Source organism: Bos mutus, chromosome 11 (assembly GCF_027580195.1).
Source record: "Bos mutus isolate GX-2022 chromosome 11, NWIPB_WYAK_1.1, whole genome shotgun sequence".
In the NCBI taxonomy this organism is placed as follows: domain Eukaryota; kingdom Metazoa; phylum Chordata; class Mammalia; order Artiodactyla; family Bovidae; genus Bos; species Bos mutus.
The window spans coordinates 75,710,688-75,727,934 of NC_091627.1; the positions used below are offsets into that span (position 1 = coordinate 75,710,688).

A 17,247-nucleotide genomic window follows, 5' to 3' on the forward strand; every position below is an offset into this window, starting at 1 on the left:
GCTGACCACATCTCTGTTTTCACACCATACAGGCAGTGATGAAATTTCTAAGCAAGCAACAAAGAGGTTGCACAAAGTTTCAGAGTATAACTTTCAGGGGTCACCTTTTAAAATTTTGTTTGTTTTGTTTTTTGTCTCAAGTAGCAAGGGTGGATCACTCACAGACATCATTCTATATTTTTTCTTTTCTTATACATTTTTTTTTCCTTCCTCTGCCCTTACATTCACCTTTCTTCTGAGGAAAAGGTTAACACCACTGCTTTTAAGAGGAAGAAGTACAAGTTATAGTACTAATGGGTATGTGTTCAAAAGTCACAAAATCTTGCCTATTCTACCGGAGGTGTTTTGTTTTGTTTTGTTTTTTCTACTTTGCTGACTTCTTCCAACTCCAGTGTCTTAGTATGACATTAAGTGCTGTTGAGTTAATCTAGTAAGACATGGAGAAAAACAGCATCCGTGATCTTCTAAAATTACTCGCTTCCACCAAAAAAGAAAACACTTAAACCAATTGCCACTTAAAAGGAAAAAATCTTCAGCATTACAACCAACTGAGCAGTTTTGCGCGCATGCACTCGCACACAGACAATACTATTTGCATGCATGTTACACCAGGTTTCTTTAACAATGCATCACAGTTCTTAGGCTTCACCCTGAGTTCTTAGTAAAGATTCTTGAACTTTGTCTTCTCTAGCAATTCTAGGATTTCCATTTTGGAGTTTCACGAATTATGCTGTGGGGACTCCATGCATCAAAATTATATAAGGTGCTTGTTAAAACGCAGACTCCGGGCCCCAGTCTATACCAATCGATTCACAATCTTTTTAGATAGTGTACCAGGGACCTTTGTTTTTAAAACTTCCCAAATGTACTTCTGTAACCCCACATTATGAGAAGTTCTGTTCTAGAATTCTGGAGAGCTTTACTAGGATTTCTGAGTTGTAGTGTCAGATATTTTTATATCTCGAAGGTAGAATTAAAATTCTTATGAATTTCATGAACTTTAGTTTGTCAGCAAAATATAATTAGCAATCCTTGTGGGTCATGCTCTTTTGAAGTTCTGTGACAAAAGTAACTATGAGCAGAGTTATATGACACAGAAGTCCTTCAGATTTAAAAATATTCACTCTAAATAGGTCACATATTAATGAACAGGATAGGTAAATTCCATTGTAACAAACTTTCATGATTACAGCAAACAATTCCACAAGATTTGGTTATAATCGGTACATTGCAAAAACTAATGCAATGATTAAGATTCAACTGAAATTAATTAGAGATAGAAACATTCTATGAAAACTCGTTATAGCTGTGAGTTTTCTTCCAAATAAACAATTGCATCTCTTCACAAACAGGATTGTATTTCCAATCCAAGACAAGCAATAAGAAATCAATGTACCCAATCCAACTCCTTCCACCACCAATACATAAGTGCTAACCACAGAATCTTTGTGCTTCAAAGCTAGAAGAGACTTTGGGACTGTGAACTCCAACCCCTTCTCCTACAGATGAGGAAACCAAAGACCAAGTCACACTAGTGATGGCAGTCAGGATACCCTGACTGCCCAAGACTTCTCCTACTGGAATGTAAGAAGTCCCGAGGATATCCGAGCAGCGAATCAAATGACTCTTCAGGGGTGGGTGGGAACAGCCATTCATTTTACATAACAGATGTGCTTTGAAGTAAAAGAAAAGGAAAAAGCCACATAAAACATAAGACTTGAAACAAATGCCACTTGGCCACCTTGAGTTATTCATTTCTTCTCTCCTTAATTCAGCCTACATGGTGGAAACCTTTGAAAAATCCAGTGCTACCCCAACTCCCTTACCAAAATCTGGCAAATTAAAAGAGAGGAAATGTGATCTCAGAGTCATCAGTTCATTCATGTTTGCTAAGTCGTTTCAGTCATTCTGACTCTGTGTGACTCTGTAGACTGTAGCCCATCAGGCTCCTCTGTCCATGGGATTTCCCAGGCAAGAATACTGGAGTGGGTTGCCATGCCCTCCTCCAAGGGATCTTCCCAACCCAGGGATCAAACCCACATCTCTTACATCTTTGGGACTGTGAACTCCAACCCCTGCGTTGGCAGGCAGGTTCTTTACCACTAGTGCCTCCTGGGAAGCCCCAGACATGAGCATACTTTGTACTTACCAGATAGATCCATAATGGTTGAGAATTAATCAAGCAAGTCTGTTAACTTCATCTCAGATTATCTACTAAACATCTACTATAGATTTGTGCTTGGGTTTCATTTATTCATTCTGTTTTTCAACAGATATATACTGAGCAGCACCTACTAGGAGCTAGAAACTATGACATGTCCTAACAATACTAAGATGAATAGTCAGGGGGAAGCAAAACTAAAGCAGTAAGTGTTATCGTTGTTGTTGTTTAGTCACTAAGTCATGTCTGACTCTTTTGTGACCCCATGGACGGTAGTTCACCAGGTTCTCTGTCCATGGGATTTCCCAGGCAAGCATGTTGGAGTGGGTCGCCATTTCCCTTCTCCAAGGGATCTTACAGAGTGTTATATCATGGGCTATAAGATCAAGTGCTATGGGTACAACTACTCAGCTAAGTTGGGTTCAAGAAGGTGTTATGGTAGAAATGACTTTGGGCTGAATTTTGAAGGACAGCCAGAAGTTTACCTAATACAATATGGAAAAGGAAGAGAAAATCATTCCAGGTAAATGAATAGCATATACAGTAGTATGAAAGGGTGAGGAGATCAGGTAAGCAGTAAAAGAGAGGGGCCCAATATTATACACAGAAGCTTTGTTTTTTCATGCCATCCAGCACAATGTGGCCAAAGCCAAACGATTTTTTTTTTTAATCTACTTTCCTCAGGCAAGAGACTCACAAGAGATGCAGATTAGTGACTTAGCCACTCTGACCTTGAGAGTTAGCTTCAAGTCAGAAAGAATTCCATTCTTTTATTTCCTGTCCGTAGTCTTAGACATCTTCCCAGCTCTCAAAATCTCAAAGTTTCAGAGTCCAAACAGAGCCCTAGGAAAGAGGAAAGGTCAAGGGTTCTAATGACGAAATTATATAGGGAAAATTTTACATCATGGCAGTTAACCATAAAACATCTCCTTTCCAAGTCCTTGGTTTGCAGATCATACACTTAATTTTCTTTATTGGCAAGATAAAGTAGGTGATAGACATGAGTTCAAACACGTTTCTACCACTTAAGAGATGTGTGACTTCAAGGAAGTCACATCACCTCTCAGGACATCATTTTGCTCGTTGCAAACACCCTTCCAGCTTATGGTGAAACTTAGACATGATGTGAGGAAGAGAGCCTGTCACAGGGTCTAGCCTATCCTGGGCCTCCCACTGGGGCAGCTTCTGTTCATTATTATAGCAGTTGCATTCATTCAGCAAATCTTTACTGAGGAATTACCATGTAGAAACCAGAAATATAAAATAAACCCAAACTGGACTTCACAATCTATAGGAAGATAGAGAACACACTCAAATGCCTGTACTATAAGGAGAAAAGTGGTTACTACTGAGAGAAATACAGAGACATTACTGGGGATGTTGGGAGGACACAGATTAACTATAGGATGAGAGAGTTGGTGGGAGAAAAGGGGAACGGATTTGGGGGCTGAGAATCAAAGACAGGAGGAGGAGGAGCGTCTGCGCTCGGCACTTCTCCCGCTTCTGAGGTGGACAGAGCTGGTATGGACTATCAGTGTGCCCCTCTCACGGATGAAATGAGAGGTTCTCCCTGGACTTCACACACAGTTACAGCAGAGCCAGGAGAATTCAGAACTCCGTCCTCTTCCCTTATCCAAAGCATTCACCATTTCCACATGCTGCCTCCAGTACCTAGGGCCACTTGCAGACGGACAGGATGGGCCAGGGAACAGAGCAGAAAGGAGGTGATGGAGTCCCTCCGGCCACTGTCGCGAGTCGAGGGAGTGCGAGACTCAGCGGCGGGGCGCCATCCGGGGAGGGGGGCCAGGGCGGGCGGCGAGGGAGGAGGGAGGGCAGGCCAGGGGGCGGGGAGAGGGGCGCCCGCCGCACTTGTTGGGGCGGCGGCCCGCCCTGCGGCAGGAGCCCGCGCTCAGGCTCCGGGCCATGGGACGGCCGTCCCTAGCGCTGAGGCTGCTGCTGGCGCTGCTGCTGCTGCCGCCGCCAGCGCCGTTGCTCTGGGCGCTGCGCCCGGCGCCCTGCCCAGAGCCCTGCAGCTGCCCGCCCGACGGCGCCCTGCGCTGCCCCGGCCCGCAGGCCGGCCTCAGCCGACTGTGAGTATGCGGCGCCCCCGCCCAGGCACCCTCCGGCCTCCTGGCCTCCCTGCTCTTTGACCCCCTTTACCTGGATGCTTGGAGAAAGACGCGGTGCCTGTCGAACTCCACCACCTCTCAGGGTGATGAGAAACCCAAGCTTGGGAGCTGTCCTTGCCACCCTCTCCCGCGCCTGGGCCCCGTGCACCCTCCAGCCCCTGGCGGCCCCAGACCCACTCTTTCGCCCTGGTTGGGACCTTGGCCAGGGGCGTGGAGCTGCCCACAGGCCACATGGGAAGGCCTCTCCCTGCAACTGCTGAAAGGGGATGGGGCATGAGACACGAGAAGTCTTGCATAGTCTTTGAGCCTTGGGCCAGCCAGGCTGGCGAGGGTTCCTGTGAGGACCCTGTGGTCCTCTAGAAATGGGGTGTTCAGACCTGATGGCCAGAGGTGACCTGGTCACTCATTGGGGTCTGCTGGCCCACCAGGGCCACCTACAACTCTGAGCATACCAACCACGGCTCCACCCCAACCTCAGATGTACTTGGGTTTCAGCCTGGCTGTCTGACCAGATGTGCTTGCATTTCAATCTGGTTGCCTAATCAATGAGAGGCCCTGAGTCCCAGCTCTGGCACACCACCACCCCTTAGGGAGCTGGACACATTGGCAGGCAGGCAGAGGAAGCCGGGGTAAAGACTGATGGGGTAAAGAGGAGACAAGTATACAAGTGTATCAGAGTGTCAGCAGACTTTTTCGATTTGGGAAAAAGGTAGCACAAGGTACATGGTTCTATTTATATGACATGTCCAGATAAACAGAAAGGAGATTAGTAGCCATCCGGCTGGAGTGAAGGCCCAGTGACTGCTAACGGCTGTTGCTTTTTGAGGTGATGAAAATTATCTAAAATTCAATGTGGTCATGGTTGCACAACTCCCTGAACAAACTAAAAAACATTGCATTGTACAATTAAAATGGGTGAATTGTATTGTATATAAATTACATCTTGGTAGAGGTGATAAAAGAGAGAAGGAAAGAGAAAGAAGAGGACTGTAAAGGTGTACCAAAGGCACCAGGCTGGTGGAGGGCTTGGTTCTGTTCTAACCAATAGTGTGATGGAATTCCATGCTGGGGGAGGAGAGAGATCCCCCTACCCCATTTCCATGGGCTCCCAGAAGTCTGTGAGGAGCCCACTTCTCCGCAAGGGCATGAGGGGCTGAGCTTCTCCTCTGGAAGAGTTAGTGGCCTTTGGAGAATATTTGTGGTTGAGAGATACAGTGTAAAGGTTGAAGAGTTTATATTAATTGGTTTCCATTAATTATCTTGTCAGCTCAATTCCCTGAAGGTAAGGACCATGCTGATAGAATTTGTTTCAATCAATAAATAAATCCATGGAAACTGCCTTCCAAGTCCCAGCCCCTGTCCTTCCCTGACAAGCCTCCCATCTTGCTTTTATGGATGACTGTGCCACTAACACTGTGCCTTTCTCACTCACGCATTACTTAGCATACAGGTTATAAGAGGCTGAGATCCAAAGACGTATAAAAACCTCCCCAGGTCCCACAGCTACTGAGTTGCCAAGAAAGGTCTTAACTTGCTGTTAATATTTCCTCATTTTTGTAAGAAAATTACCCCTTCCTTAAAAAAAAAAAGTTCTCAGTTTTTCCAAATTGGCATTGAGTAGAGAATCTCCTGTGGGTTTCCTTAATGGCTCAGTGGTAAAGAATCCACCTGCAACGCAGGAGACACAGGAGTCATGGGTTTGATCCCTGGTTCAGGAAGATTCCCTGGAGTGGGGCATGGCAACCCTCTCCAGTATTCTTGCCTGGAAAATCTCATGGACGTAGGAGCCCAGCGGACTACAGACCATAGGACTGTAAAGAGTCAGACACGACTGAAGTGACTGAGCACGCACGCACAGAGAACCTGCTGGTGGAAGACAGGAATGAGAGAGTCAAGTCCCAGCTCCTTTCAGATTCAGCTTTTCACTGAGCTCTCTCAACAGTTCCTGCTGCCACACCCTCACTGGTTTCAGGAAGGTAGTACCTCTTCCCTGGAGTAGGCTGAAGTGAAAAGACTAAAACTCAACAGATTCTCTCACTGCCCAACAGCACAGTTTAGAGAAGCCTCGAACCCCTCAGAAAGATTTATAATGTTGACTGGGTTTGGGGATGAAGGTGGGAAGCAGGCACAGTATAAGCGCTGTTAGCATGCTGGGGCCGGCTAGTCCTAGTCGCATTCCCCAAAAGGAGCCAACTGCCCGGGCTCTGAAGCCCTGACCATCCCTGGGGAATGCTACAGAATCCTTGACCTTCCTCCCTTCACATGCACTGTTTTGTCATACACGCCAGCAGCAGCTTCTCCTAGACTTTTAAACCCCTTAGTTCAGCACACATTCTGACCCTCACAAGGCCAGGCTTCCCGAGGATCAGATAATTGAGAGATGACTTCAAGGGAGAACCCTATGGAGGTGGAGCCTATAAAGGCCGAAAGGGGATAAGTTTCTCAGCATGATAAGGTGATTTAAACATGCATATGACACGAGAGTTGCATAAGAATTAATAGGAGTGTAGCTTCTTTAAGCGGAGAAGGCAATGTCACCCCACTCCAGTACTCTTGCCTGGAAAATCCCATGAACAGAGGAGCCTTGGAAGGCTGCAGTCCATGGGGTCGCTGAGGGTTGGACATGACTGAGCAACTTCACTTTCACTTTTCAGTTTCATGCACTGGAGAAGGAAATGGCAACCCACTCCGGTGTTCTTGCCTGGAGAGTCCCAGGGACGGGTAGCCTGGTGGGCTGCCGTCTATGGGGTCGCACAGAGTCGGACACGACTCAAGTGACTTAGCAGCTTAGCAGCAGCTTCTTTAAGACAATGTTCCTCAGACCAGCAGCATAAATATCACCTGGAAAATGTTAGAAATGCATGCTCTCAGCCCCCAGCCCCAATCTACTACATCAGAAACTCCGAGGGTGTAGTCCAGCAGTCTGCATTTGAACAACCTCCCTGAGAGATTCTGATAGATGCTAAAGTTTGAGCATCAAGGTATTGCTCGCCAGTGCTCACTCAGTCATGTCCAATTCTTGCGACCTCGTGGACTGCAGTCCACCAGAATCCACTGTCCATGGAATTTTCCAGGCAAGAATACTGGAGTGGGTTGCGCATTTCCTATTCCAAGGGATCTTCCCAGCCCAGGAATCAAACACCATATCTTTTGCATCTCCTACATTGGCAGGCAGGTTCTAAAACTAGCACACCTGGGAAATCCCAGTTGCTCTCCATGGAGGATATGATCTTCTGGAAAGCAAGAAGAATATTTAGAACTTCTATGTGCCATAAACTTCTCTTCTCCATCTCCTCCAACATCCACTCCAGCACACACACACATACATAGACAATATCTATTTATTAAAAAAAAAAAAAAGGCAGTTGTGATCAGATTAAAACCTCAAAGTCTGAGACATATGGAAAAATTAACATGATTAAGAAAAGTTTTTTGTTTTATTTTTCTGGTGTTGTCTTCAAAAAGGAGTAGAGGAAGGAATCTATGGAGAAGGACTGATTGAAGATGCAAGGAATGATGGTATAAAATATCAGTGTGAGTGGGAGGAAGGCACTGGCATCAGATTAAAGGGGAAGGGGTAATTCTTAAAATACAGGGATACTTCTGAGTCTGAGAGAAGAAGACAGATGGATAAAGGTGTAATTTAACACTGAGGCAAAGGAAAGAAAAAGTGAATGGGTTCATGCTGAAATCCTCTTTTCTTAATGATGAATGAAGTGGTAAACAGTAATTATGAGACAGAAAATGACACAAATAACAAGTTATTGGGAGTTCATAAAAAGAGAATTAAAATTATGAGATAAAGGATAAGAAGGATGCAGTCTTGCACTAAGTCATCCACAGGGTTTGATTCTGTGCAGTGAGGGGTGGCTCTCTCAGTTCTGGGGGTTGGACAGGTGAGAACCACAGAGCACCTTAGAATTCATCACTGGTCCATCAGTAGATGCTAGTTTATGTTTCAGTCATTTCAGGCCTTGGTAGTCCTGCCTTTGGAGAAGGCAATGGCACCCACTCCAGTACTCTTGCCTGGAAAATCCCATGGACAGAGGAGCCTGGTAGGCTGCAGTCCATGGGGTCGCGAAGAGTCACACACGACTGAGTGACTTCCCTTTCACTTTTCACTTTCATGCATTGGAGAAGGAAATGGCAACCCACCGCAGTGTTCTCGCCTGGAGAATCCCAGGGACAGGGGAGCCTGATGGGCTGCCGTCTCTGGGGTCGCACAGAGTCGGACATGATGAAGCAACTTAGCAGCAGCAGCAGCAGTCCTACCTTATAAGACTTCCATCTGAAGTCCACTATTGGTTTAAAAAAAAAAAAAGGAACATAGATAATAATTGCTTATCATTAATAAGCCCACTACTTGCAAATTTTGAAAATGGCATCATTCTGTTGTTCAGATCTTTCTAGCCCAACAGTATTTTATTAAAAACTTAAGAATTTAAAATCTAAAATATAATACAAAAAAAAATGCCTCCCATGTGTTCACTCATTTTAACTGGAGAAAAAAAATCTAAAAGAATTAATTAAAAATTTTTCCTTTTCCTTTTCTTATTAGTTCCAGACAAGTAGAAGGAGAGAAAGAAAAAAAAAATCTCACCTTGCCTATGGTTATATAAAGATCTTTGTCTCTATGACAACAGAAAGGTTGGTCTGCTTGATATAGAAACAGCTTCTGAGAAATCTGTTAGTAAGAAAATGCTAATAATAATAATGACAGTTTATTTTTTGCATGTTGTGCCTACTAAACAGAGATTAAACTTTTAGACTTTATTATAAGACACAATCCAGAGACTTTAGAAGGAGAAAATGTGCTGTATCTGTCAGTCCAGTGTCACAGGAAGATGTTAATTTTCTGAACATCTTTCCTGAATGTCTTTCTCCTTCTCCTACCTTGAGTGTAAATCGAGATCCAGAGCATGTTCTGTGCTGTAGAGGGATATACCAATGGAGGGGGTGGTCCCTGTCCTTGAGGAGCCCACAGTCTAGGCAGAAACACACTCACACCCAGGAGAAGCGTAGGCAGCGAGGCTCTGAGGAGTTCAGGGAATAGACCACTCCCTATGCATGGAAATCTCCAAGGGAAAGCATCATGGACTAAGGGTTATGAGGCTAAACCTTGAAGGAGAGAAGGAAAGGCGAGTCCAGGTGAAAGAAAAGCACAGCTCAGAGTGGACTAGAGATTTCCTTGCTGAGAAGCCAAGAATAAGGTTGAATGTATTCTTCCCTATTTATATCTCTCCCTGGTTCTTTGGGGAAATTTTTTTGTAAGGGGAAATATAAAGTTATCAGGAATGTTTGATTAAATTACCCAGAGTTGTGCAAAAAGAAAAAAAAAAAAATTCCCAATATGTAGTTCTCGACTAATAAACTTTCAGAGTCATTCTTGGATAGGTGATTGCAAAGGCATTAAATAAAAATCATGATTTGAAGTCGCTTCCCAACAAGTTTTCCCCATGGCCCTTCTGTCCCATATACCCTTGCTCTGATACTTTGTACTTATATCTGCTTTTGCATATCTCCCATATAAACTGTTTATTCCACATGGACCTCTCTGCAACAGCAGGCTTCCTCAACCTCAACACAGCTGTTCTCTGGGGCCAGATAATCATTTGCTGTGGGCAGCTGTTTGGTACACTGCAGGGTGTCAGGCACATCCCTGTCCTCCACCTGCTAAATGCCAGTAGCACTACCCTCTCAGATGATGACAAACAAAAGTTCTCTAGACATTAGTCAAATGCCCCTGGTGACAGTGTGTGTTGGGGCGGGGAGTGGAGTCCCCACCTCACCCCACCATGGTTTTGAATCATTGTGCTAAAGTGAGAAGCACCTGAAGGGGTCTTACTCAGCTCAGGATTTCCAAAAGTTCACAGGTAGTGTGATTAAAGTGTCTGTTGAACTATATGATGATCAAATTGAGCTGAACAGGAACAATGAACCAGTGCAAAAGGAAAGCACGTACCACGTCTAACTGTTACTTTAAAATCTCCATCCTAGAGACTTGTTTTAAAAAAACCCAAAAAACTAGGAATAAAACTACCATATGATCTAGCAATCCCACCACTAGGCATATACCCTGATAAAACAATAATTTTAAAAGACACATGTACCCCAATATTTATTGCAGCACTATTTACAATAGCTAGGACATGGAAACAATGTAGATATCCCCCTATGGATGAATGGATAAAGAGTTATGGTACATATATACAATGGAATATTACTCAGCCATAAAAAGGAGCAAATTTGAATCAGTCCTAGTGAGGAGTGAAGTAAGTCAGAAGGAGAAAAACAAACATCATATATCAATGCATATATACGGAATCTAGAAATATGGTACTGTGGACCTATGTACAAGGCAGGAATAGAGATGCAGACACAGAGAACAGACTCGTGGGCACAGCAGGGGAAGGAGAAGGGGGGCGAATGGAGAGAGCAGCACTGAGACACACATCACCACGTGCAAACAGATGGCCAGTGGGGAGTTCCTGTGTAACGCAGGGGGCCCAACCCAGCGCTCTGTGACAGCCTAGAAGGCTGGGATGGGGTGGGGGCTGGCAGCAAGGTTCAAGAGGGAGGAGACATATGTGTACTTACAGCTGATCCACATTGGTGTATGACAGCAATCAACACAACACTACAAAGCAATTATCCTCCAATTTAAAAAATGAATAAATGAAAAAAAAAATCTCCATCCTAGAAAATGGGAAGGTGAGGTGCTATGAGTATCAGAGGCGGTTCTTTCTATTATATCAACATCCAGGTCCCAGATTTTCTGTCCTTTAAAAGGACCATCCAGAGAAGCAAGACTGGAAGCTTACCTATATTATTGATCGTGTATCCCAACAGTCCCATAGATTGTTCTAATTTTTGTTGTCAATTTGTTTTAACTCATTCACTAGAAAAAAATCAATTCCCAGCCCAGGACCCATGAAAACAAAACAACCACCAGGGCAACGTGAATTGAGACCTATTGGTTCCCGGGTCAGGGCACCAGGTAAGAGTCCATAGGACAGAGGGAAGCCTACTAAACTCTTTCAAGTAAAACAGCTTGGCCCTACCTGCAGCTGAACCAGACTCAAAAAAAAAAAAAAAAAAAAAAAATTTCTGAAAGCTCATGTTCCACCTTCCTACCTCACTCCCACAAAAACAGAAAGAAAGGCCCAAGATAGAGGTTGATCTTGAACTTCAGTTCTGACTCAGCTCTCCCAGTTATTATCTTCAAGACAATTCTTAAACCTGGCTGTGCCTATAAACAGACTCCCTGGGAGAAGCTTTGCAAGGGCCAGATTTTATTAGTTTAGAAATCATCCTTTTGGGGAAAGTGAATGATGGCCCCTAGAAGGACACTAAAATGCAAGCAGCAGAGCTCCCAGAATCTCAGTGGAAGTGTGGAGCCAAAAAGCTCCACACACAGATCCCTTTGGCATTGGATCCAGCCTTCCCTTTGCAGAGCAATAATTCCTTGGATTTTCTCTACATTATCCTGTTTCTTATTTCAAAAGTAGTGTGTTAGATTAATTCAGGGCTCCAGTTCTGCTCCTTCACCCACCTCTACCTTCTTTCTAATCTCCTCAATTTGGCTACTTTTCATGTCTTAAAAAATGAGACACAAAAGCTTTCTTTCTAAAATATAATCTCCCAGGTTGGCGGCACCAGGCAGTGTCTTGGCCATGTGTAACTTTGATCTTACACATGGAATTTTAAAGCCAGGGTCATGGTGGTGGAGAGAGGCCCTGCTGCTCTCCAACCAGACCCAAGAGGGCTGGCTCCATGGGAGCATATGTGTTCCATTCTGGCAGCTCCCCTTAATGTGCAAAAAAATCACATTTAATGCAGATTTTAACAAATTTTACACCAGTTCTTTTTTTTTTTTTTTTTTTTTTTTAAGAAGGAAATTAAAATAATCCCACCCACCAGGCAGGTGGGCTCCCTGACTTAGTGGGAAGCTTCTAGCTGCTTCCCCACATGGTCCTCATTTACTCTCAGCTTCTGCCTCACTAGGAGATGCCGCCCCCTCCATGCTGGCACACCACTCACAGCTGTTCTCTGGTGGCCCTGAACCACGAGTCTTGAATGCCACCTGAGCCAGAGTCAGAAAAGTCCCATCTACAAGTAAAACTGAACTTTCAGAAGGAAAGCTTTATCCCTTGCTGCTGTTAAGTTTGTCCTTGACGCTGATAAAATGAGGTGACTCCCGGGTTCATAATTCTACCTCGGGAGCAGCAGTAGAGAGCATTTCTGATCCCACAGGGGTGAAAACACCCTGGTACGATGGGGTAAGGCCCAGCACATCCCCCAAATTACCTGAATTGATCAACAGGACATGGACCAGGCAGACGTGAGTCCTAGCACCAGGTCCCCCTTTCTCTAATTTGCAGTGTGGACTCAGGACAGCAAGAAAACCTCTGTTCTGTCTGTAAAAGGGGCATCATGATTCTTACCCCTGAGTGGGGTCGACTGTGGTGAAGAAAACCGAGACAGCAGGGCCAAAAGTACTTGGAAATAAAGGTTTTCCATAACTGCAAAGGATTATTGTAATAATCTGATGATGCAGAGAAGACCTGAAAAACCCACAGCCTGTATGTGAAGTTGAACAGTAAATATCTATTACTGTTAAGACAGCCTTTGCAAAGGCTGATGGAAGCCTGATGGAATAGTTTTGCTCCTGTGAGGTGTTAATTAGAGAAAATGACCCACGGGGTCTTCTCAGCCTGGAAGGTAAATAAGTTAGAATCCTGAAACACCAGAGCTCATTACTGCCTGGAACTCATATATGCTGGTCTTTTCAGCACCGGCTGAGCGGCCTCTCAAACACGTCACATAATACATGATTGTACTCTGTTTTCTATCATTCAACTGGGCCAGTCCTACCTGTCCAGCTAGAGCACCCAAGCCTATTCTAAGTCCTTTCCCCTTCCCTAAGCCTGCGGCTGGACACACAGAAAACCTTCAGGTCAGACTTGCTGACCACTCAGGAACTAGGTACTGACATGTATAGGGTGATGCACAGGATCCACAGACCAGCCCCTGCCCCCCAAAAGCTTACAGTCTTCCAGCCATAGGAGGGAGAGGACTCATTCTCAGGTAACTGACAGAAATGCAGAAGGTGATAAAAGCCAGATGAAGGTTACACACACAGTCTAGTGAGATTTCAGAGAAAGATTCTGTCCCTTCTAGCCAGAGTAACAAAGACACCTTGGTGAAAGGATTGTTGAACTGTAGTTCTTTAAGCCTCACTCTCTGCAGGGGCAGTGGGATAACATGGTTATCCCACAGACTCCATCTTGGCCTTTGAAACCAGCTTAGTGAAGCCACCAGGGAATCACTGTTTAAAGCCTTCTGCTCTCTCATGGACCACCAGGCATGTGCCCTGTCTGTGTCATGGATCATCAATGGAGAGTGGATGACTTTCCCCTGGAAACAGTGGGTGTGGCTCTGATGAAGGCTTTTCTTATTTGCAGGCATCAGAAATCAATTCTGACAGATTTAATCATAAGAGATTAACTTAACAGAAGAATAAGGAGCTAGAAAGATGTGAGCAAGATCCAGGGAGAATTTGGCATTTTAGCAGCAAGAGGTCAGGGAACTTTTCTGTAGATTCCACCTTTGTAATGAATCAGCTCCAAAGACCTATCACAAGTTTCAAATTCCTAGAGGGAGAATCTGAGGGTGCCCCATCCCACTGCTGAGACTGGAGCACAGACAATGAGATGCTTCCACGCTGCTGCAAGCAGCACTGAGATGCTTCCAGAGAAGGGGCCTTTGTGAACCAGGCAACCACACAAACGTGTCTACCAGATCTGAGGAGCTAGTGAAAAGGGAAGGTACACATGCCAATAATTTCAGGCAATTCAAACCCATTCCATCAAATTAATTAAAAGCATGTAGTTTATCAGTTGCATCCAGCTTTAACAGGCTCACCAAAAAAATAAAAAAGTGTCTGGAAACAGAATCTTGTAATGAAAGAGGCTCCCGAAGCATAGCTGCAATGTGACTGCCCTGACAACATAATGTTCTCTGCTTCTAAGAAATATTTTTGAGAAATCATTACAGAAAATGCACACCTTCCCTGGGGAAGATTCAACATGTAGTTTTATTTACCAGAGTTATTCCTGTCATGTTATATTATTGCTAGAAGAATTCGAGTTTGGGGGTAGAGATTGGGTTATTTTGCTTTGTGTCTTTAGAAATGGGTCTTGAGTAAGGGCTTAGATGTGTTGACCATTTTTCTCTGAGGCTTTACATTTTTAATTTAGTTGTTGTACAAATGATTTGGAAAATCCATCACCCAGGGAATCTTCTTGAAACTCTTGGTTCACATTGTAATTCATAAACTCCTCAAGCTTCTCGGGTGCTTTGCAAAGGCTGTCTTAAAGAAGAGTCACTCAAATTGTACTTTCCAGCGGGAGAGTTGCAACTGACCACACTTTTTAGAATCAATGAGCAAATGAGAACTCTGCAGAGTGGCTCCCTAGAGTTGAAATGTTTAATGGAAGGTTATTCTTTATCATTTCCTTATCATTTCTTTAAAAGGCTATCAGACACAGTCTATAAGGAATACCTGAGCTCAACGGAAAGGTGCCAAGTGGGAATGTCCACCCTCTCTCTCAGTTGTCCTATGTATAATCTGCGGAGTAAAGAGTTGGAGACAAGTCACAGGCACTTTGTCAACGTAAGGGTTGGACAAACAATACAAGAATCCATTCCAAAGTACAGAGTCCACCCTACCCCATCCCCAGCAAGGAGGCAGAGTTGTCATGAGGCATGGCTGGGGTAACTTGAACCCTTCACAGCAAGCAGCTGGGAATTAAAAGTACTTATTGAGCTCTAATCTTGTGAAAGATGCTGTATTAATATTACATAAACATTTTCTTACTGAATCTCAAAAATCTGTGCGGTAGTTAGTATCATCATCACTCTATACATGTGAAATGCACCCAGGCAGTCTGGCTTCTGAGTCTACATTGTCACTTTCCCACCATGCTGCCGCCCAGAGAGAAAGCACATGCACATGGCGATGAAGACACATTCCATAGAGTACACAGCGCCCGAGACAGACCTTAACCAAGGGTAGAATCTAACCAGCAGAGAAGGGTGGATGTGCCAGGCGGCAGAAACAGTGTGAATGAAGGCAGGGCTGCTGCTGCTGCTGCTAAGTCACTTCAGTCGTGTCCGACTCTGTGTGACTCCATAGATGGCAGCCCACCAGGCTCCCCCGTCCCTGGGATTCTCCAGGCAAGAACACTGGAGTGGGTTGCCATTTCCTTCTCCAATACATGGAAGTGAAAAGTGAAAGTGAAGTCGCTCAGTTGTGTCTGACTCTTTGCAACCCCATGGACTGCAGCCCACCAGGCTCCTCCATCCATGGGATTTTCCAGGCAAGAGTACTGGAGTGGGGTGCCATCTCCTTCTCCAGAAGGCAGGACAATATGAGGCAAATTCAGGAAACACGAACGTCTGATTTGTCTAGGGAAGCACTGTCTAGTAGAAATATGTTAGTCACAAATGTCATTTTAATTTTTAATAGCCACATTTTAAAAGGTTTAAAAAGGTGAAATAAAGTTTCAGTTCAATTCAGTCACTCAGTCATGTCTGACTCTTTGCGATCCTATGAACTGCAAGCACACCAGGCCTTCCTGTCCATCACCAACTGCCAGAGTCTACCCAAACCCCATGTCCATTGAGTTGGTGATGCCATCCAACCATCTCATCCTCTGTTGTCCCCTTCTCCTCCTGCTCTCAATCTTTCCCAGCATCAGGGTCTTTTCAAATGAGTCAGCTCTTCACATCAGGTGGCCAAAGTATTGGAGCTTTAGCTTCAACATCAGTCCTTCCAATGAACACCCAGGACTGATCTCCTTTAGAATGGACTGGTTGGATCTCCTTGCAGTCCAAGGGACTCTCAAGAGTCTTCTCCAACACCACAGTTCAAAAGCATCAATTCTTCGATGCTCAGCTTTCTTTATAGTCCAACTCTCACATCCATACATGACTACTGGAAAAACCATAGCCTTGACTAGACGGACCTTTGTTAACAAAGTAATGTCTCTGCTTCTTAATATGCTGTCTAGGTTGGTAAAATATTTTATTTAATCCAAATGTACAAAATCATTTTTGTTGGAAGGCAAAGTTGAATATTGAATTTTGAATATTCAATTGAATATTGAAATTTTGAATATTCAATGTTGAATTTTTGTTGGAAGGCAAAATTATTATATTAAATAATGTCTTCTAAACTTGAGATTGAAAAACAAAACAGGCATCTTCATGAAGTGCAACTATGAAGCTTATTGAGGGTAATTTATATACAGGTGGGATTAAGTGGACAACGTGCACAGTTGTACTCCATACTGCAGGGTGTGGAAAAGGGTGTACGGGGGCTTTACAGGGACCAGAGCTGAAAATAGAACCTGACTGCCATGGAGAAGCAGGTCCACACCAGATGGGAACCAGGGGTTTTTCCTTCCGCTTGGGGGTTTCATGACCATTAATCATCTGCATCAGCAGGAGGCATTCTTCCAGTTTTCATTTTGGATGAAGACAAGGGTAAAAGGTGACAGAAAACTCGTCCAATTTGTGTGCATTCCTTCTGAGTGCACTAAAGGTCAGCCATGCAGAAAGGAGAGGGGTAAGACTGTGGGCCTAAGAGAGAGCTGAGAAAAACAGAGTCAATGGGGTTCAGCCACATACATCTCAACGTCGATCGATATAAAAATTATTAATGAGGTGCTTTATTTTGCTTTGCCAAGTCTTTGACATCTGGTGTGTATTTGAAACTTACAGTGTATCTCTGTTTGGCCTGGATGTATTTCAAGTGCTCAATACCCGTATGTGGCTGGCGGCTGCATTTTTGGACAGTGCCAGTTTGGTGTATTGGTTATATGAGGGGAAGTGTGGCTGATAGGCCTGGCAAAGGAAGTTTAAGCTTTTGTTTCAGGGGCCTCGAATGCAAGG

General features: G+C 44.3%; 1 protein-coding gene across 1 annotated transcript in view; it reads left to right on the top strand.

The window, feature by feature from the left end:
• The first annotated feature begins 4,043 nt into the window (after positions 1–4,043).
• Positions 4,044–17,247, top strand: part of LHCGR (luteinizing hormone/choriogonadotropin receptor) — a 62,226-nt gene continuing 49,022 nt past the window's right edge. Inside the window, exon 1 of the mRNA XM_070379606.1 lies at positions 4,044–4,251. Coding sequence (XP_070235707.1) covers positions 4,085–4,251 — 167 coding nt within the window. The 5' untranslated portion in view covers positions 4,044–4,084. The remainder of the gene's footprint in view (positions 4,252–17,247) is intronic.